The sequence below is a fragment of the Carcharhinus amblyrhynchos genome, chromosome 9 (assembly GCF_965287045.1).
Source record: "Carcharhinus amblyrhynchos chromosome 9, sCarAmb.v2.hapA, whole genome shotgun sequence".
In the NCBI taxonomy this organism is placed as follows: domain Eukaryota; kingdom Metazoa; phylum Chordata; class Chondrichthyes; order Carcharhiniformes; family Carcharhinidae; genus Carcharhinus; species Carcharhinus amblyrhynchos.
In genome coordinates, this window is record NC_137332.1 from 103,697,295 (window position 1) to 103,718,782 (window position 21,488).

A 21,488-nucleotide genomic window follows, 5' to 3' on the forward strand; every position below is an offset into this window, starting at 1 on the left:
AACCTACCATGGCCTCGCACTGCGTTTCCCTCCCCTCCGCTCACTCTCTCCCCAGTTTCTTTAACCGCCCCCCCCGCCAGTCCCATGGCCAGCCAGGGTCTCTGTGTTCCTCAAATTCTGGCCAGCTGAGCAATCCAGATGTTAAACACTCCCCCATTCTGTGCCTTCAGCTGTCTGGGCCCGAGGTTGTGGAATTTCCTTAAACGCACCTAGTACCAATGTGGGGGAGGCAGTGGCACAATGGTATAGTCACTGGTCTAGTGGATCCAGAGAGCCAGGGTAAAGTGCTGGGGACCCCGGTTCGAATCTCACCACGGCAGAAGCTGAAACTGGAATCTGTAAGAATCAGTCTGGTCTACTTGTACTTCCAAACCCTCACGGAGCCAGAGACCCGGGTTCAATTCTGCCGTTGGGTCACTGTCTGTGCGGAGTTTGCACATTATCCCCATATCTGCATGGGTTTCCTCCAGCTGCTCCAGTTTCCTCCCACAGTCTGAAAGATGTGCTGGTTAGGTGCTAAATTCTCCCTCAGTGTACCCGAACAGGCGCTGGAGTGTGGCGACTAGTGGATTTTCACAGTAACTTCATTGCAGTGTTAACGTCAGCCTACTTGTGAGGCTAATAAATAAATTTTAACCAAAACTGATATGGCCTAGCAAGCCACTTGGACCGTGTGTAATAAATGCTGGCCCAGCTAGTGACACCTAGGTTATTTCTAGCCAACCTTTCAGTCACCTGAGCTAACATCTATTTTATGTTTTTTTCCCTCTCTGTTGAGGGGATGTGGGCATCACCAGCCAGCATTTATTGTCCATCCTGAATTACCCCTGAACTGAGTGACTTACTCGGACCATTTCAGTGGGACAGTTAAGCATCAACCATATTGCTGTGGCTCTGGATTCACGTGTAGGCCAGACAGGATAAGGATGGCTGATTTCCTTCCCTGAAGGACATTAGTGAACCAGATGACAATCGATTCATGATTATCGCTAGACGTTTAATCCCAGATTTTTATTCAATTCAAATCTGCCATGGTGGGGTTTGAATCCGGGTCCCCAGAGCATTAATTACCCTGGGGCTCTGGATTACTAGTCTGGTGACAATAACTGTATCCCCATGTCACCTCTGTGTCGTATTTATTTTATAATGCCACTATTAGGGTATTGTCCTCTGTGTGGCATCATTGTACAAGCCCGGGACCCATCTCTAACTTGCACTGCAGCAACTCGACAAGAGTTCTTCACCAGTAACGCCTCCACCCCATCTCCGTCCCCAACCCCTGGCCACAATCCGTGACTCCCAACACCTGGACAATCAAGGCTAGTTTGCGCTTGGGAACCATCAAATCTTCCTTCCAACCACAGGAACTTTTAATTTGTATACGTAATGGTGCTTGCTCCATCATCACTAGGTGAAAGTGCAGGGACTCTCTCCGTGACAACACCGCCTCCCCCCGCAACTTTCCCCCTTCCCTCTGCCCTCCCCACCACCTTCCACCCCTCCTCCCGCAACCTCCCCCTGCCGCTCCCCTCCCAGCACATTAGAGTAGTTCAAGATTGTGGCTCACAACCACATTGGGTGGCACGGTGGCAGAGTAGTTAGCACTGCTGCCTCATAGCACTAGGGACCCCAGTTCAATTCCAGCCTCAGGTCAAGGTCTGTGCGGAGTCTGCACGTTCTCCGCGTGGGTTTCCTCCGGGTGCTCCGGTTTCCTCTCACAGTTCAAAGATGTGCGGGTTAGGTGGATTGGCCGTGCTAAATTGCCCCTTAATGTCCCACAATGTGTAGGTTTGGCAGATTAGCTATGTTAAATATGTAGAGTTTACAGGGATCGGCCTGGTAAGATGCTCTGAGAGTTGGGGTAGACCGGATGGGCTGAATGGCCTCCTTCTACAGTGTAGGGAATCAATGACCGTCAAGGGCAGCTTGAGGAAGGGGTAACAAAACACAGTGACGCCAAAACGCTGAGCAAGCATTTTAAAAAGAAACCCTAGACCAGGCCCTAATCAGTTTGAGCTCCATCCTCACCATTTTGGAGATTCCCCTGCTGTTGGTGGGATTCACCATCAGGATCTCAGTGGTCAAGTGGCCCTCCACCGCTTCCGTCATTTGCTGCACTGTACAGTTGATGTTGTTGTCTTGGATCTTGAACCAGTTGTCAGCGTACCATCCGATCAGGAACCAGACGTACTTCTTACCGTATAACTTCTCCTTGTACACCTGCCGGCAGAGGGAGATAGACACTGTGGGGAATTAGCACAACGCATCAGGGCAGAGGGTTATCGTCAGGGAGGAGGGGGATGTTATCACAGACTTACAGTAAGGTGTGATGTGTAATATCAGAGTGTTACAATGATGGGCGTGTTATATATGCTATTACAGTCAGAGCAGTGTAATATCAGAGTGTTACAGCAAGGGGAGTGTTATGTATGATATTACAGTTAGAGCAGTGTAATGCCAGAGTGTTACAGCAAAGGAAGTGTTACATATGATATTACAGCCAGAGCAGTGTAATATCAGAGTGTTACAGTGAGGGGAGTGTTATGTACAATATTACAGTCAGAGCAGTGTAATATCAGAGTGTTACAATGATGGGCGTGTTATATATGCTATTACAGTCAGAGCAGTGTAATGTCAGAGTGTTACAGCAAGGGGAGTGTTATGTATGATATTACAGTTAGAGCAGTGTAATGCCAGAGTGTTACAGCAAAGGAAGTGTTACATATGATATTACAGTCAGAGCAGTGTAATATCAGAGTGTTACAGTGAGGGGAGTGTTATATACAATATTACAGTCAGAGCAGTGCAATATCAGAGTGTTACAGTGAGGGGAGTGTTAAATCAGTGACAGCTAGTGAGGGAATGTTGTATCAGAGTGTTTGTGTGTGTAAGGTCAAAGTAATATCCTGCCCTTGTGTCTTATCTGGGTGTGTTTGTTGTGGTAATGAGTTCAGAATTTGTGTTTGTTTGTATATCACCTTACCATATCGTTCTGAACTGTCTCACACCTACAATGAATTATTCTGAAGTGTGATTGCATTTATAATGTGACTATGTTAGTGTGCAAACAAACAGCAGTGAGATACTTTGTGGGATTAGGTGTTAAATTATTCCACGGGGTGTAGGCATCACTGGCAAGGCCGATATTTGGTGCCCACTCTTAATAGCTCTTTAACTGAATGGCTCGCTTGGCCATTTTTTAAAATCTGTGGGTCACGTGTTGCTGGCTGGCCAGCGTTTACTGCCCATCCCTAGGCGCCTGAGGACAGTTGAGAATCAACCACATTGCTGTGGCTCAAGAGTCCCATGTAGGCCAGACCAGGTAAGGACGGCAGATTTCCTTCCCTAAAGGACATTAGTGAACCAAATGGGTTTTTCTGACAATCAACAATAGTTGATGGTCATCAGTAGAAATAGATGTTTGTACTAAATTCAAATTTTGCCTTGGTGGGATTTGAACCTGGGTCTCCAAAACATTAGCTGAATTTTTTGGATTAATAATCCAGCGGTAATACCACTAGACCATCGCCTCCCCATTTCAGAGAAGCAGTTAAGAGTCAACCGCTTTGCTGTGGGTCTGGAGTCACATGTGGCCCAGACAGGGTAAGGACGGCAGATTTCCATCCCTGGAGGACATTTTAGTGAACCAGATAAGTTTCCACAGCAATCGATGGTAGTTTCATGGCCACCATTACTGAGATGAGCTTTCAATTTCAGGTTTTGTTGATTTAATTTAGTTTCTTTTTAATTCATTCATGGGACATTTGCTTCGCTGGCTGGCCAGCATTTATTGTCCATCTCTAGTTGCCCTTGAGAAAGTGATGGTGAGCTGCCTTCTTGAATCACTGCAGTCCACATGCTGTGGGTGAACCCAAATGGCGCTAGGGAGGGAATTTCAGGATTTTGACCTAGCGACTTGAAGGAATGGCCGATATATTTCCAATTCAGGATGGTGAGTGACTTGGAGGGGAACTTGCAGGTGGTGTTGTTCCCAGGTATCTGCTGCCCTTGTCCTTCTAAATGGTAGCAGTCATGGGTTTGGAAGGTGCTACCGAATGAATCTTGGTGAATTGCTGCAGTGCATCTTGTCGATGGTACACACAGCTGTCACAGTGCATCGGTGGTGGAGGAAGTGAATGTTTGTGGATGTGGTGCCAATCAAGCCGGCTGCTTTGTCCTGGATGGTGTTGAGCTTCTTGAGTGTTGTTGGAGCTGCACCCAAGTGGAGAATATTTCATCACATTCCTGACTTGTGTCTTGTAGATGGTGATCAGACTTTGGGAAAGTCAGGAGGTGAGTTACTCTCCACAGGGATCCCAGCCTCCAATCTGCTCTGGCAACCATGACATTTATATGGCAGGTCCAGTTCAATTTTTGGTCAATGCTAACACTTGGGATGTTGGTAGTGAGGAATCAGTGATGGTAATGCCATTGAACATCAAAGGGTAACTGTTAGATGCTCTCTTGTTGGAGATGGACATTGCCTGGCACTTGTGTGGCGCAAATGTTACTTGCCACTTGTCAGCCCAAAGCCTGGATATTGTCCAGATCTTGCTGCATTTGAACATGGACTGTTTCAGTATCTGAGGAGTCGCGAATGGTGCTGAACATTGTGCAATCATTGGCGAACATCCTGTTTCTGACCTTATGACAGAGGAAAGGCCATTGATGAAGCAGCCTAAGATGGTTGTGCCCAAGACACTGAGGAACTCCTGCAGTGATGTCCTGGAGCCGAGACGATTGACCTCCAACAGCCATCGTCCTTTGTGCCACGTCCAACTCCAACCAGCGGAGAGCTTTCCCCCTGATTCCTATTAATTCTAGTTCTGGGGGAACTCCTCAATGCCACACTCATTTCAGCTGACCCTCCAGTCCCAGTTCTGAGGGAGTGCTGCCTTTCGGATGTGACCTTGAACCGAGGCCCGGGTGGGTGTAAAAGATCCTGCTATGTTCTTTGGAGGAGAGCTAGGAGGCCACATCCTGGGTCAATATTTATCAATCAGCTGACATCACTAAGACAGAGTATCTGACCATTAACAAGCTGCCATTCACGGGATCTTTCTATACACATTCCCCACCAGGTTTCCAGCATTAGAACAGCGACTAAACCCAATGAAAGTATTTTTCTCTGCTTTTAGATACTCTGTGGATGGGAAAGGTGCTATATAAATGCAGAGGTGCTTTTCTTCCCCCAGTGTGCCCGTACCTCACAAAAGACTTTCCTCGCCTCAGTTTCGTAGAACAACCCGACAATGATGCGGGCATCTTGCCTCTGCAGAAATGGAGTAAAACATTGTGTTAGATTGTGAAACCAATAATGGCAGCAGCCCCCCCCCCCTCCCCCACCCTTCCACCGCCTCCCACCACACCCACCTACACAGCACAACATACTTTGGGGTCCGAAGGAATTCTTCATTCCTGTCCGGGTGTGTCTCAGTGTCACCTCCTGTTCATGGACAGCACACAGTGAGTAAAAGGGGGTGATCCACTCTTGTCAGGTATTGAATGGCCCACAAGTGTCCAAGTGTCAGCTCCTGTACATTCTGTGTGCAGCTCTGGTCTCCTTATTTAAGAACAACATAAGAACTAGGAGAAGGAGTAGGCCATCTGGCCCCTCGAGCCTGTTCCGCCATTCAATAAAATCATGACTGATCTTTTTGTGAACTCAGCTCCACTGACCCACCCACTCACCATAACCCTTAATTCCTTTACCATTCAAAAATCTATCCTTGCCTTAAAAACATTCAAAGAGGTAGCCTCAACTGCTTCACTGGGCAGGGAATTCCACAGATTCAAATCCCTTTGTGTGAAGAAGTTCCTCCTCAACTCAGTCCTAAATCTGATTCCCCTTATTTTGAGGCTATGCCCCCTAGTTCTAGTTTCACCTGCCACTGGAAACAACTTTCCTGCTTCTATCTTATCTATTCCCTTCATAATCTTATATGTTTCTATAAGATCTCCCCTCATTCTTCTGAATTCCAATGAACATAGCCTCAGTCTACTCAGTCTCTCCTCATAAGCCAACCCTCTCAACTCCAGAATCAACCTAGTGAATCTCCTCTGCACCCCCTCTAGAGCCAGTATTTCCTTTTCAAGTAAGGAGACCAAAACTGTACACAGTACAGGACGTTGACAAAATTGATACCTAGAATGAGTAGGGTTGTCTTGTTTGGAAGGTTTCGACAGGGTAGCACGGTGGCGCAGTGGTTAGCACTGTGCCTCACAGCGCCAGGGACTTGAGTTTGATTCCTGGCTTGGGTCACTGTCTGTGTGCAGAGTCTGCACGTTATCCCTGTGTCTGGGTGGGTTTCCTCTGCGAGCTCCAGTTTTCTCCCACAGTCCAAAGATGTGCAGGTTAGGTGGATTGTCCATGCTAAATTGACTGAGAGAGGAAATTGCTGGAGCTTTGAGAGAAATCTTTGTATCCTCACTGGCTACATGAGAGGTCCCAGAGGACTGGAGAATAACCAATGTTGTTCCTTTATTTAAGAATGGTAGCAAGAATAATCCAGGTAACTACAGGCCGGTGAGCCTTACATCAGTGGTAGGGAAATTATTAGAGAGGATTCTTCAAGACAGGATTTATTCCCACTTACAAATAAGTGGATGTATTGGCTAGAGTCAACATGGCTTTATAAAAGGGAGGTTGTGTCTCACGAACTTGATCGAGTTTTTCGAGGAAGTGATGAAGATGATTGATGAGAATAGGGCAGTGGATGTTGTCCACATGAACTTCAGTATGGCCTCTGACAAGGTCCCTCACGGCAGATTGTTACAGAAGGTGAAGCCACATGGCAGCTGGTGAGGTGGATACAAAACTGGCTCGGTCATAAAAGACGGGGTAGCAGTGGAAGGGTGCATTTCTGAATGGAGGGCTGTGACAAGTGGCATTCCTCAGGGATCAGTGCTGGGACCTTTGCTGTTTGTAATATATAACAATGATTGGGAGGAAAATGTAACTAGTTTGATTAGTAAGTTTGCGGATGATACAAAGGTTGGTGGATTTGCAAATAGTGATGAGGATCATCAGAGGATACAGCAGGATATAGGTCAGTTGGAGACTTGGGTGGAGAAATGGCAGATGGAGTTTAATAAGAACATAAGAACATAAGAAATAGGAGCAGGGGTAGGCCATCCAGCCCTTCGAGCCTGCCCCGCCATTCAATAAGATCATGGCTGATCTGTCGTGTCTCAGTTCCACATTCCCACCCTCTCCCCATAACCCTTAAAGGTAGGGGAGTCTAAAACTAGAGGGCATAGGTTTAAGGTGAGAGGGGAGAGATACAAAAGTGTCCAGATGGGCAATTTTTTCACTCAGAGGGTGGTGCATGTCTGGAACAAGCTTCACGAGGTAGTAGTAGAGGCGGGTACAATTTTGTCTTTTAAAGAACATTTAGACAGTTACATGGGTGCGACGGGGGTAGAGGGATATGGGCGAAATGAGGGCAATTGCGGTTAGCTCAGTGGTTAAATAATAAAGGCAGCATGGACAAGTTGGGCCGAAGGACCTGCTGTAAACCTCTATAACTCTAACCTCTATGACTCTAAAGCCAATATTAAGCCCTCGCTGCAGCCTGTTATTCTCACGGCTCTGAGGTTACCTTGAGGTTTTTGACAGCGACTCCGGGATCCGTCAGGAAGCTCTGCCGCACGCTGATCTCAATCCCGGCCTCTTTCACGCGCTCCTCCAAATCGTCCAGAGTCTGGGGGAGGAATCAGGAGAGAAGGATGAGGGTTCGGAGCCTTCTCGATGTGTTTGGAAACAGCAGACGGGCTGAACCCTGAACCCCAGGCTCAACTCAGCCCCTGTCTGCCAGGATCATCCCGTGTGACCTGCTGGAGCCTTCAGCATCCAAATCCCAGCTGTCTGAGAGATGACGGAGGAGGGAAGGAGACACGGGATCAGGAGCATAGATGGATTGGGCAGAACCGCACAATATTCCCTCCCAGTCAGTTGTAGGCCGCTGACTTTGGATGGGCTTCTGTTAGCTTCCTGCCCACTCTGATATCTTGTCGCTGGCTGGCATTGGCGCCCATCCCTAAATCCCCCTTGAATTGAGTGTCTCACTTGGCCACTTCAGAGAACATTTAAGAGTCAACCACATTGCTGTGACTCTCGAGTCACATATAGGTCAGACCGGATAAGGACGGCAGATTTCCTTCTTGAGAAAGTGGTGGTGAGCTGCCTTCTTGAACCGCTGCAACCCTTGTGGTGTAGGTACACCCACAGTGCTGTTAGTGAGGGAGTCTCAGGAGTTTGACCCAGTGACAGTGAAGGAATGGTGATAGATTTCCAAGTCAGGATAGTCAGTGGCTTGGAGGGGAACCTCTAGGTGATGGTGTTCCCCGGCCCTCGTTCTTCTAGATGGTAGCGGTGATGGGTTTGGAAGTTGCTGTCTAAGGAGCCTTGTTGAATTGCCGCAGTGCATCTTGTAGATGGTACACTTGGCTGCCGCTGTGTATCGATGGTTAAGGGAGTGAATGTTTGTGGATGGGGTGCCAATCAAGCGGGTTTGCTTTCTCCTGGATGGTGTCGAGCTTCTTGTTGGAGCTGCGCCCATCCAGGCAAGTGGAGAGTATTCCACCACACTCCTGACTTGTAGATGGTGAACAAGCTTTGTGGAGTCAGGAGGTGAGTTACTCGCTGCAGGATTCCAAGTTTCTGATCTGCTCTGGTAGCCGTGACACTTATATGGCAGGTCCAGTTCAGTTTCTGGTCAATGGGGAGTCAGGATGTGAGTTAATCTCCGCAGTGGTATCACTGGGTCTTAGGGCGAGATAAGGAACAGTGAATAGTAGCCGCACCCACATCCAGAACCTGAATTAAAAGAAATCCCATTTTCCTCCCAATTCCTCCACAAGCCCCCTCCACCCTCCCTGACCCTCGGTCCACATGATACAGTCTATCGGAGAGACTGGCTATTTGTGTTGCCCGCCCTACCTTAAACTTGGGTGGCAGGGAGCTCCCTCCCCACGCACTCTGCTGTGCACTTACCGAGGTGAAGACTTCCGTGGTCTGCTGGATGGTGGCGATCTTGGTCCAGCCCCACCGCTTGAAGAGCTTGACCCGGGTGGGGTTGTGGAGGGTGGCAGACGGGTGAGTCCGGAAGAAGGTGGGGAAACGCTGGCGGTTGGAGAGAGCCGGGGAGCTGGAGCCGTACGAGAGCTGCAGGGAGGAGAGCAGAGGGTCATCGGCATGCTCAGTGATGCACAGCAGACACGATGGGCCGAAGGACCTCTTTGTGTGCTGGAAAACTCTACAACAAGAGCCCATATCCGAACTGGTGTCAAAATACAATTGCTCATCAGCCCCACTGAACTCACTGACCTACATTATATTCCCGGCCCAACAACAGCTAGGAGAAGAGGAACACAGGTTCTAGGAACAGGAGAAGGCCATTCAGCCCTTCCAATCTGCTCCATCATTCAATGAGGTTATGGCTGAATTGGACCTAGTCTCAACTCCACATTTCTGCCTGTCCCCTCCCCCAACCCCCCTTGAACCTCTTGCCGATCAAAAATCTAACTGTCTTACATAAATTCAATGACCCACCACCCACTGCTAAGGGCAGCAAGGTGGCACAGTGGTTAGTACTGCTACCTCACAGCACCAAGGACCCAGGTTCGATTCCTAGCTTGGGTGACTGTCTATGCAGAGTCTGCTTGTCCTCCCTGTGTCCGCGTGGTTTCCTCCGGGTGCTCTGGTTTCCTCCCATGGTCCAAAAGATGTGCTGGTTAGATGCATTGGCCATGCTAAATTCTCCCTCAGTGTGCCCAAAAGGTGCCAGAGAGTGTGCCAACAATAATGCCTCCCTCAATGTCAACAAAACGAAGGAGAGTCATCAACTTCAGGACATGTAATGGAGAACATGTCCCTGTCTACATCAATGGGGACGAAGTAGAAATGGTCAAGAGCTTCAAATTTTTAGGTGTCCAAATCACCAACGACCTGTCCTGGCCTCCCCATGCTGACGCTACGGTTAAGAAAGTCCACCAACACATCTACTTTCTCAGAAGGGTAAGGAAATTTGGCATGTCAGCTATGACTCTCACCAACTTTTACAGATGCCATAGAAAGCATTCTTTCTGGGTGTATCACAGCTTGGTATGGCTCCTGCTCTGCAAGAAACTACAAAGGGTCAAGAACGAAACCCAGTCCATCATGCAAACCAGCCTCTCATCCACTGACTCTGTCTACACTTCCCGCTGCCTTGGAAAAGCAGCCAGAATAATTAAGGACCCCACACACCCTGGACATTCTCTCTTCCACCTTCTTCCATCAGGAAAAAGATACAAAAGTCTAAGGACATGTACAAACCGTGAATGGAGCTACCTTGCATTAAGTTGATCTTTCTCTACACCTTAGCTATGACTGTAACAGTACATTCTGCACTCTCTTGTTTCCTTCTTTATGTATTGTTTGCTTTGTCTGTATAGCACGCAAGAAATAATATTTTCCACTGTATACGAATACATGTGACAATAATAAATCAAATCAACTTGGGGATTTTCACAGTAACTTCATTGCAGCCTTAATGTAAACCTACTTGTGACACTAATAAATACTATATAAATAAATAAACATCCTGAGGAAAAGATTGCCACAGACTAATGACCCTTTGAGAGAAAAATTTTGCTCATCTCCGTCTTAAGTGGTAAATCTCTCAAACACCAGACTCTTCCCACATCTTTCTGGGATCCTCCCTGTCAAATCTCCTCTAGTCAGATCACTTGTCATTCTTCTAAACTCCAATGGGTACAGGCTCAACCTTTCCTCTGAAGATAAGCCTTGCGAACCTTGATTTTAGAATTCTCGATTTCCTGGGGCCTCTACCCTCCCTGTTTCTGTACTCTCCTCAGTCCCACAGCCCGCTGAGACATCTGTGCTCCTCTGATTCTGGCCTCCTGAGCTACCCTCTGATTTTAACTGCTCCGCCATTGACAGCCGTCCCTCCTAGGCCTCAGGCTGTGACCCAACCCTGCTCCACCTCTCTATCCTCCTTGAACCCTTAAAGGGCAACTTCCTTGACCAAGCTTTCTGTCACCCATTTCAAATTCTTCTGCATGGTTTGGCATCAAATTTGGTTTGGAAAGGCTGTGAAAGGGGCGTTCTGGCAGGAGGAATAAAACAAAAAGAAGAATGATACTTTAACTGAAGAATTGTACAGAATGCTGAGGTGCAGAGAGCTTTAACTGTTCTGGTGCATGAGAGTCACAAAACATTAAGATGTGGTTCCAGGACGCAATCAAGAAGGTTAAAGGAATGTTACCATTTATTAAGAGAGGAATTAGGGATGGCCTACTTAACATAGAAATGTAGAAGATGGGAGCAGGAGCAGGCCATTCAGCCCTTCGAGCCTGCTCTGCCATTCATTACGATCATGGCTGATCCAACTCAGTAGCCCAATTCCTCCTTTCTCCCCATAACCTACTCTGCTCCTGGTTTGTATGTCCACACGTTCTGTTGTTTTAAAAGCTGTAATTTAAACACAAGCTCTTCCTTGTTGTTGACGTGGACCCGAGGAGGAAGTTGCTACCATATTGTGTAGCGTACGGTGTCAGGCCCTGTGTTGATGAGGGGGTCGGAGGGGGGCAAAGGGGGGAGGTGGTGGTGAGGGGATTGAGGGGGTCACGGGGCCGGGAGTTTAGTTTAGTGACCCCCCCCCCCCAACTTCCTGTCACCTCCGTGACCAACAGGGTCTCCTTCAGAAGGTGGAGGGATTCACGGCTTCCATTCGCAAACAGGCTCTGCCCAGCCCGTCCGCGGCACAAGGGCTGGATCACTGCCAAGCACCCAGTGTTACTAAGCAACGCCGCCAGACGAGAAGGGACTGTGCGCTGCCACTCTGTGCAAACTGGATGTCAGCCATTCAGCACCGTGACCCCCTCCCTGTCTCCCCGCCCCTCAAAGAATCATCCATTTTATTCAAACTAAGGGCCGGTTTCAGCCACAGACAACTGATAACATACCCTCCACTTACTGTCTGTCTCTCTCTGTCCAAATCTCTCTCTCTGATTCCTTCTCTCTCACTCTCTCTGTCCCTCTCATTCGTTCTGCCCCCTCTCTCTCTCTCTGCCCTCTCTGCCCCCCCTCTCTCTGCCCCTCTCTCTGCCCCCCCTCTCTCTGCCCCTCTCTCTCTGCCCCCCTCTCTCTGCCCCCCTCTCTCTGCCCTCTCTGCCCCCTCTCTCTCTGCCCCTCTCTCTCTGCCCCCCTCTCTCTGCCCCCCTCTCTCTGCCCTCTCTGCCCCCTCTCTCTCTGCCCCTCTCTCTCTGCCCCCCTCTCTCTGCCCCCTCTCTCTCTGCCCCTCTCTCTGCCCCCCCTCTCTCTGCCCCTCTCTCTCTGCCCCTCTCTCTCTGCCCCCCTCTCTCTGCCCCCCTCTCTCAACATGCCCCCTTTCTCTTTTTCTCTGCCCTCCCCCCTCCTTTCTCTCTCTCGGCCTCCTCTCTCTCTTTCTTTTTCTCTGTCTCTCTTTCGCTCTGCCGCCTCTTTCTCTCTGTCCCTCTCTCTCTGTCCCTCTCTCTCTGTCCCTCTCTCTCTGTCACTCACTTTCTCTCTCCCTGCCCCTCACTCTTACAGTTCCTCTCTCACTCTCAGCCCCCATCTCCCTCAGCAACACCCTTTCCCTTTGCTCACCTCTCTCTCTCTCTCCCCTCGCCCCTCATCTCTCTCTGACTGTCACTCTCTTTGTTCCTCCCTCTCTCTCCTCTCCTGCCCTCTTCCTCTGCCCCTCACTCCCACTGCTCGCCACTCTCTCTCGCCATAACCCTCTCTCAGCTCCTGCCTCTCCCCTGTCCCATTCTCTCTGGGGTGTGTGTGTGTGTGAGAGCCAAAGTGGGGGAGGTGTTGCTGAGGGAGATGGAGGCTGAGAGAGAGTGGCAGAGTGAGAGAGGGGCAGCAAGAGTGAGGGGCAGGGAGAGAGAAGCGTGAGAGAGAGTGGGTGACAGAGAGAGAAGGACAGAAAGAGAGAGAGAATGAGAGATGGACAGAAAAAAAGTAAAGGGGCAGAGAGAGAGAGAGGGGGGTGTGTGTCCCTCCTGGTGTTAGGAGGATCTGGGGATGAAGCCGGCAGAAGGGATGGAGCTCTGACTCCTGCAGGTGAATGCCTCTTTGGCCCTCATACCCCTGAGAGGACCTTGTGCACCAGCCTCCCACACGCAGAGTTTGTTCCTTGTCTCTGTCTCTCTCTGTCTCGCTCTCATTGCAGTTCTGGGTCGAGCTCCACAGGCTGGTTTCCTTGGCAACGGTGAGCACTCCTCACTTTACTCTCTCTCTCTCTCTCTCTCTTTTATTAACCATCTGGAAACACAATCAAAATTGAGCCAACGCGAGGGATCGGATGTGAGTCTGTGGACGGGACGCGGAGACGAGCTGGAAAATAAGGCATGCCAACGAGCTTGCCCCACTCATCACTCCCCCACTGACCTTTAACCCCACCCCCCCCCGCCCCACCGTCCCGCACCCTCCCTCAGTGCTGATCCTGGGTCTGATACGTCATAGCAGTCACCCTTCAGTAGCGTGAGCCTGGCTCGCTCTCTCTCTCTCTTGTTGAGAATCTGAGCCAGCAAACAGCCAGCTGGACATTGGGGCGGCCATTTTAACTGTTGGCCAATGATTTAAAATGGCCGCCCGTCAGAACCGGCCACCACTTTGCAACCAATCCTTTTCCCTTTGCTGTGAACTTTTAACAAAAAGCAAAAGGCAGGCCGGGGTGGCACATTAAGCAGGATCTCCGCCGCCGCGACACCGAGGTCCAGAGTTAAAATTATTTCCCGTTGTGAGCGCGCAGCAGCATGGTGGGAAGAAGAACCAAGCTTTGGAAAAAAACCTATCCATTCCCAGTTCTCACCGGCCAGGCTCTCAATCCGGCCAGAGTGAATCCATAGAATCCCTACATTTCATAAGGAGGCCATTTGGCCCATTGAGTCTGCACCGACCACAGTCCCACCCAGGCCCTATTCCTATAACCCCACATATTTACTCTACTAATCCCCCTGACACTAGGGTGAATTTACCATGCCCAATGCACCTAACCAGCACGTCTTTCAGACTGTGGGACAAAACTGGAGCACCCGGAGGAAACCCATGCAGACAAAGGGAGAACGTGCAAACTCCACACAGACAGTAACCCAAGCCGGGAATCGAACCTGGGTCCCTGGCACTGTGGGGAAGCAGTGCTACTGAGTGGGCTGACCTCCAGTTAGCGTGGGGTCATTTCTCAGATGCGACCTCGCACAGTCTGACCAAGCACTGGGTCATGGCTCCACCTCGCTGGGAGGCCTGCTGGATTTGTTTTTATTTTCCCCGCTCGCGATTGGTGCGGCCTCTGGCCACTTCCACCCAGTGGCGGTCAACAGGTTTCCCCAGTTCCAACCTCCTCACGAACAGTCGGTAATTTACACAGCACCTGAAACCAGGATTTACGGAGCGTCTTAAAGGCGGGAAGCAGGGAATAGAGGGCTCAAGAGATGGAGGCATGGCTGCCAATGGCAGAGCGATAATAATCGGGGATGCTCAAGAAGCCAGATTTACAGGACGGTAGAGATTCCTCACCCCGATGCCTCTGCTACCTCTGAACGAGTCCATTCCAGTTTGCTCCAGGCTGGTCTCCCACGATCTATCACCTGCCATAAGCTTGGTTGGAGGGCGGGGGGGGGTGCGGGGGGGGGGGGCGGGAGTGGTGCAGTGGCTCCTCCAAAACTCTGTGGAGGGTGGAGGGGCGGTGGTTCCTCCAAAACTCTAATGCCCGTGTCTTAACTGGCACCAAATACCATTCCCCTGTTAGCCCTGCTCCTGCTGACCGACACTGATTTACAAAGTTTAAAGTTTATTTATTAGTGTCACAAGTAGGCTTACATTGACACTGCAATGAAGTTCCTGTGAAAGTCTCCTAGTTGCCACACTCTGGCACCTGTTCGGGTACACCGAGGGAGAATTTAGCACGGCCAATCCACCTAACCAGGACATCTTTCCAGTGACTGGCCATGGCCAGGACTGACCAGTTATTGGCCATGGCTGGGACTCCTTACCGGGCCCCGCCCAGTCAGTCAACCAGGGTGGGGCGCTGTCCCCTCCCCACCCACCCGAGATGGGGAGAAGTGTAAGTGTCATTGGGCCACCCCCCAACATAGCAGCGCCCGTCAGCCTAAAGACTGAGGCTGGGCAGAATAATGCCCTCCGGTGGCCACCTAAGGGCCTTAATGAGTGATGGGCGGCTTCATGCCCGAGGCCCTGCTCTGCCCAAATTGCATCTGAATTTAACACTGCTGTCTCACAGCGCCAGGGACCCGGGTTCGATTCCCAGCTTGGGTCACTGTCTGTGTGGAGTTTGCACGTTCCCCCCACCGTGTCTGTGTGGGTTTCCTCCGGGAGCTCCAGTTTCCTCCCACAGTCCACGGATGTGCTGGTTAGGTCCAATGGCCATGTTAAAATGCAAACAGGTTTATTTGTAGCAAAAGCCGCACGCTTTCGGGACAGCCTGTCCCTTCGTCAGGTGGCTGGGAGTTCTGATCATAAACAGGACACAAAGATACAAACTCAATTTAGATGCATAATGATGGGAATGTGAGTCTTTACAGGTAATCAAGTCTTAAAGATACAGACAATGTGAGTGGAGAGAGCTTTAACCACAGGTTAAAGAGATGTGTATTGTCTCCAGACAGGACAGTTAGTGAGATTTTGCAAGTCCAGGTAAGTCATGGGGATTACAGATAGTGTGACATGAACCCAAGATCCCGGTTGAGACCGTCCTCATGTGTGTGGAACTTGGCTATCAGTCTCTGCTCAGCGACTCTTCACTGTCGTGCGTTGTGAAGGCCGCCTCGGAGAATGCTTACCCAAAGATCAGAGGCTGAATGCCCGCGACCACGGTCATTGTCTGTATCTTTAAGACTTGATTAGCTGCAAAGACTCACATTCCCATCATTATGCGTCTAAATTGAGTTTGTATCTTTGTGCCCTGTTTATGGTCAGAACTCCCAGCCACCTGACGAAGGGACAGGCTGTCCCGAAAGCTTGCGGCTTTTGCTACAAACAAACCTGTTTGGACTTTAAGCTGGTGTTGTGGGATTTCCTTCTGTCTTACCCCAGTCCAACGCCGGCATGTCCACATTGTGTTAAAATGTGCAGGGTTTACGGGGATGGGGTGGAGGGGAGGACCTGGGTGGGATAAGTTTGGAGAGGTGGTGCAGTCTCGACGGGCTGAATGGTCTGTTTCTGCACTGTAGGGATTCCATGCTTCCTGTTGGGGGAACTTGCATCTGTTCAGTTTTACACTCCCCCTGTCTCAGGAGCCCTTCAGCCCATTGAGTCTGCAATGTCCCTGCTAGTTACTGTAGGATGGTGTTTCATTGCGTTAAAGGTTATATAAACATTAATCATTGTCAGCCCAACTCTAATATATACCCTTCCGTCCCCCTCAGGACTCTCCAGCTTCCATTTTAATTCACGATATCCCCCTCCGCTGACATGGTTTAAAAAAATAATTGCGGCCAATTTTTTTTGACATGGATGGAGGCCAAGGACAGAAGATATCTTTTAAAAAAAAATCACAGATCCAGCTAGAGTTGTCAGTGAACACACGAGGCAGGGATGTAATGACTACTGACAGCGAGGAAGAACAGACAAGAAATGTAAGTTTATCCTGTCACAAATCCCATCGGGGCCTTCCATCATGGTTTCGACAACGGGGTCAAAGGGCAATCTGCATTCACTCACAACTGGTTTAATGGCTTGTGTCTCTGAGCTCCCCAGTGTACACAGCCAGAGAGATTTATGAAGGGAATTCTGTCAATTAATGGCAGCAACACTTCCAGTCATTTGTCTAAAGGGTGCGTGTGTTTATTGATCCGATTGCTGGGACAAGAGACCATCTTTTTTCTCCCACTTTGACCTTGTAGTGTTAACCGCTAATCCTTGCATGTTCATAGCTCTCTGAACACGGTAACACACCCCAGCAGCAGCGTACTCAAGCAAAGCTGCCTGAGGAGACATTTGGGTCAGGGACCACCAAGAGCTAAGGTCAAAGGGTGCATTTTAGGGACCGTCTTAGAGGGGGGAAAGCGAGCGAGAAAGGCGCAGAGGTTGGCGGGAGGACGTTCCAGAACTCAGGGTTCCAGGCGACTGAAGGCACGGCCACCAATGGCGGAATGATTATCTTTAAAATTCATTCATGGGACATGGGCGTAGCTGGCTGGCCAGCATTTATTGCCCATCCCTAGGTGCCCCTGGAGAGCATTTGAGAGTTAACATGTTGGTGAGGCTCTGGAGTCACATAGAGTCATAGAGATTTACAACATGGAAACAGGCCCTTCGGCCCAATTTGTCCATACCACCCAGTTTTTACCACTAAGCTTGTCCATATTGCCCACATTTGGCCCATATCCCTCGAAACCCATCTTACCCATGTAACTGTCTAAATGCTTTTTAAAAGACAAAATTGTACCCGCTTCTACTACTACCTCTGGCAGCTTGTTCCAGACACTCACCATCCTCTGTGTGAAAAATTGCCCCTCTGGACCCTTTTGCATCTCTCCCCTCTCACCTTAAACCTAGGCCCTCTAGTTTTAGACTCCGATAGCTTTGAAAAAAGATGTTGACTAACTAATCTAGTCCCTCATTATTTTAGAGACGTCTATAAGATCACCCCTAAGCTCAGACGCTCCAGGGAAAAAAGTCCCAGTCTATCCAGCCTCTCCTTATAACTCAAACCATCAAGTCCTGGTAGCATCCCAGTAAATCTCTTCTGCACTCCTTCTAGTTTATGTAGCCATGATGTGGAGATGCTGACATTGGACTGGGGTGGGCACAGTAAGTAGTCTCAAAACACCAGGTTAAAGTCCAACAAGTTTATTTGGTGTCATGAGCTTCCTGAGCATTGCCCGATTAACTCACCTGATGAAGGGGCAATGCTCCAAAAGCTCGAACTACCAAATAAATCTGTTGGACATTAACCTGGTGTTGTAAGCCGACTTACTGTGCCTAGTTTATGTAGGCCAGAACGGGTAAGGACAGCAGATTTCCTTCACTAAAGGACATTAGTGAACCAGATGGGTTTTTACAACAATCGACAATGGTTTCATGGCCATCATTACTTTATATTCCAGATTTATTCACTGGAATTTACAGGAATAGAGGGAATCTGATCGAAACATACAATTCTGACAGGGTTGGACAGACTGGATACAGGGAGGATGTTTTCCTATGGCTCGGGAATCTAGAATCAGGGGTCACAGTCTCAGGATACGGGGATGCCATTTAAATTGCCTCACTCAGAGGGTGGTGAACCTGTGGAATTCTCTTCCAGAGAAAGCCATGGAGGTCAAGACACTGAATATATTTAAGAAGGAAATAGATTTCTCAACACTGAAGATATGAAGCGACCTGGGGAGATCGCAGGTGGCGTTGAAGGATCAGGTGTGATCATACTGAATGGTGGAGCAGGCACAAAGGGCCGAATGGCCTGCTCCTTGTTTCCATGTCGGTGTATCTGCCGTGGTGGGATCCCCCCCCCCCCCACACACATAGCAAGCATCAGCCTGGGCCTCTGGATTACAATCCCAATGATGGTGCACTGTTGTAGGGATGGAGGAGATGATGGGGGCTGGGGGAGGGGGACAGGGGGGCAGTGAGTCTCTGATGGGATTTGAACACACAATGAGAATTTTAAGACGGGGGTGCTGTGTCACCAGCAGCCCGTGCGTCCGGGGTTAAAGGTGAACGGGGCTTGCTGCAGGTTAGGACACAGCGACACAGTTCTGGACATATCCACGGGGACAAAGGTTTCGAGAAATGTCCCATGGCGCCAGGGACCCAGGTTCAATTCCGGCCTCGGGTCACTGTCTATGCGGAGTTTGCACATTCTCCCCGTGTCTGTGTGAGTTTCCTCCGGTGCTCCAATTTCCTCCCACACTCCAAAGATGTGTGGATTGGCTGTGCTAAATTGGCCCTTAGTATCAGGGGATTAGTGGGGTAAATACAAGGAGGATACAGGGATAGGGGCTGTCATCGGTTGATGGGCTGAATGGCCTCCTTCTGCACTGTAAGGATTCTATGAGAGGGAGAGGCTCGCAGAGCACCTAGTGTGACATTACACACTGGATATTCAGCGGGGAGGTGGTGGGGGGTGGGGCGGCGGGTGACGGATAATCCCATTGCAGGAGGTCCTCCCATCCACTAGGATCTAGACTGAGACAGTTTACTATCTCATCCCGAGACCACTATCACCAGCACCCACAGATCACAGCAGGGAGCCTGTACTTACAGGAGACGCTGGAACATCTCAGCTCCCACTATATGAAGCTGCCTTACAGGAAGTGCATCATTAACTCAGACACAGCTTCCCGGCAGGGCTGTCATCCCCTTTCCCATCAATATCCGTGTGTGCGGCGCACAGTGACAGCAAGCCGCTTCCTGTACCCCCTCTCAGTACCAGCAGGGAGTATCCTGTACTCCCTCAGAGACAGCAGGGAGTTTCCTGTACTCCCTCAGTGACAGCAGGGAGTTTCCTGTACTCCCTCAGTGACAGCAGGGAGTTTCCTGTACCCCTTTAGTGACAGCAGGGAGTTTCCTGTACCCCCTCAGTGAACATGATGTGGGTATGCCGGCGTTGGACTGGCGTAAACACAGTAAAAAGTCTGACAACACCAGGTTTTAGTCCAACCGATTTATTTGATAATAGACTCACAAGCTTTCGGGTTAGTCCCTTCGTCAGTGACAGCAGGGAGTTTCCTGCACTCCCTCAGTGACAGCAGGGAGTTTCCTGTACTCCCTCAGTGACAGCAGGGAGTTTCCTGTACTCTCTCAGTGACAGCAGGGAGTTTCCTGTACTCCCTCAGTGACAGCAGGGAGTTTCCTGTACTCCCTCAGTGACAGCAGGGAGTTTCCTGTACTCCCTCAGTGACAGCAGGGAGTTTCCTGTACTCCCTCAGTGACAGCAGGGAGTTTCCTGTACTCCCTCAGTGACAGCAGGGAGTTTCCTGCACTCCCTCAGAGACAGCAGGGAGTTTCCTGTACTCTCTCAGTGACAGCAGGGAGTTTCCTGCACTCCCTCAGTGACAGCAGGGAGTTTCCTGTACTCCCTCAGTGACAGCAGGCAGTTTCCTGTACTCCCTCAGTGACAGCAGGGAGCTTCCTGTACCCCATCAGAGAGCAGAGAGTTTCCTGTACCCTCTCAGTGACAGGCAGCAGCTTCCTGTACCCTCTCAGTGACAGGCAGCAGCTTCCTGTACCCTCTCAGTGACAGGCAGCAGTTTCCGGTACCCTCTCAGTGACAGGCAGCAGCTTCCTGTACCCTCTCAGTGACAGCAGGGAGTTTCCTGTACTCCCCCAGTGACAGGCAGCAGCTTCCTGGAGCCCCTCAGTGACTGAAAGCCATCCATTTCACTGTCTGCCCAGCTGCCTAGCCCAGTTATCGCAGAGTGAGCTTTTCTGATACCTGTCACAGCCTGCTCACTCACTTACGGGTGCTGTGAGCGACAGTGCCACAGACGGACAGCCACCCATTCCAGACAGACAACATGTCAAACCGGCTTCCCACACAAATCTATTCAGCCCCTGTGGGAAGGCAAATCTAACATTCAGGCAACACACACCCCAGCACCCCCCTATCACCCATTACCCCCCCACCCGACACCCCCACACCCCAGACCCCCCACCTATTACCCATTAGCCCCCTGCCCACCCTCCCAACCAACACGCCCAAACCCCAAACTGCCCACACCCACCCCCCAACTTGACGCCCCCACACCCCAGCACCCCCCCCACCTATCACCCATTATCCCCCCCACCCAACCCTCCACCCGACACCCCCACACCTCAACCTGCCCAGACCCATCCCCCATTCTGCAGCAACCCCCACCCCAAATCACACACCTCCCACACCCCCTATCCGGGAGGGTCAGAAATGAAAGCAATTGGGAGAGAGAGAGAGAGAGAGAGAAAGGAAGAGGGAGAGAGAGTGACTCAGGAAAGAAAACACATTCAGAAATAAACAGAGCGAGAGATGAGAAACAAAAGGGAGACAGACAGAGGAGAAGAGACAGAAAGAGAAAGCAAGACACAACGAGGGAGAGAGAGAGAGATACAGGGACAGGAGATGAGAAACTGAATCAGACAGAGAGAGAGATAGAGAGAGAGAGACAGAAAGATAAACAGAAAGAGAAAGAAAGAGAGAGAGACAGAGATAGAGAGAGAGATATATACAGAGAGATAGAGAGAGACAGAGAGAGAGATAGAGAAAGGGAGAGAGAGATAGAGTCAGAGAGAGAGAGACAGACAGAGTGATAGATAGAGAGAGAGACAGAGAGAGAGAGGCAGATAAAGAGAGAGATAGGGAGAGAGAGAGAGAGAGACTGAGATACAGAGAGGGATAGACAGAGAGAGAGAGGGAGGGAGAGAGAGAGAGAGAGGGAGAGAGAGAAGTGGAAAGAGAGAGATAGACAAAGGGACAGAGGGAGAGAGACAAAGTCAGAGGGGCAGAGAAAGAGACAAG

The 21,488-nt window shown here is 50.0% G+C and overlaps 1 protein-coding gene across 1 annotated transcript in view; it reads right to left on the reverse strand.

The window, feature by feature from the left end:
* LOC145348236 (gamma-aminobutyric acid type B receptor subunit 1-like) overlaps window positions 1-21,488 on the reverse strand; it is a 226,536-nt gene that overhangs the window by 26,836 nt on the left and 178,212 nt on the right. Inside the window, exons 9-12 of the mRNA XM_080196436.1 lie at window positions 8,996-9,166; window positions 7,602-7,703; window positions 5,207-5,272; window positions 2,029-2,220 (exon numbers count right to left, since the gene is read on the reverse strand). Coding sequence (XP_080052562.1) covers window positions 2,029-2,220; window positions 5,207-5,272; window positions 7,602-7,703; window positions 8,996-9,166 — 531 coding nt within the window. The remainder of the gene's footprint in view (window positions 1-2,028; window positions 2,221-5,206; window positions 5,273-7,601; window positions 7,704-8,995; window positions 9,167-21,488) is intronic.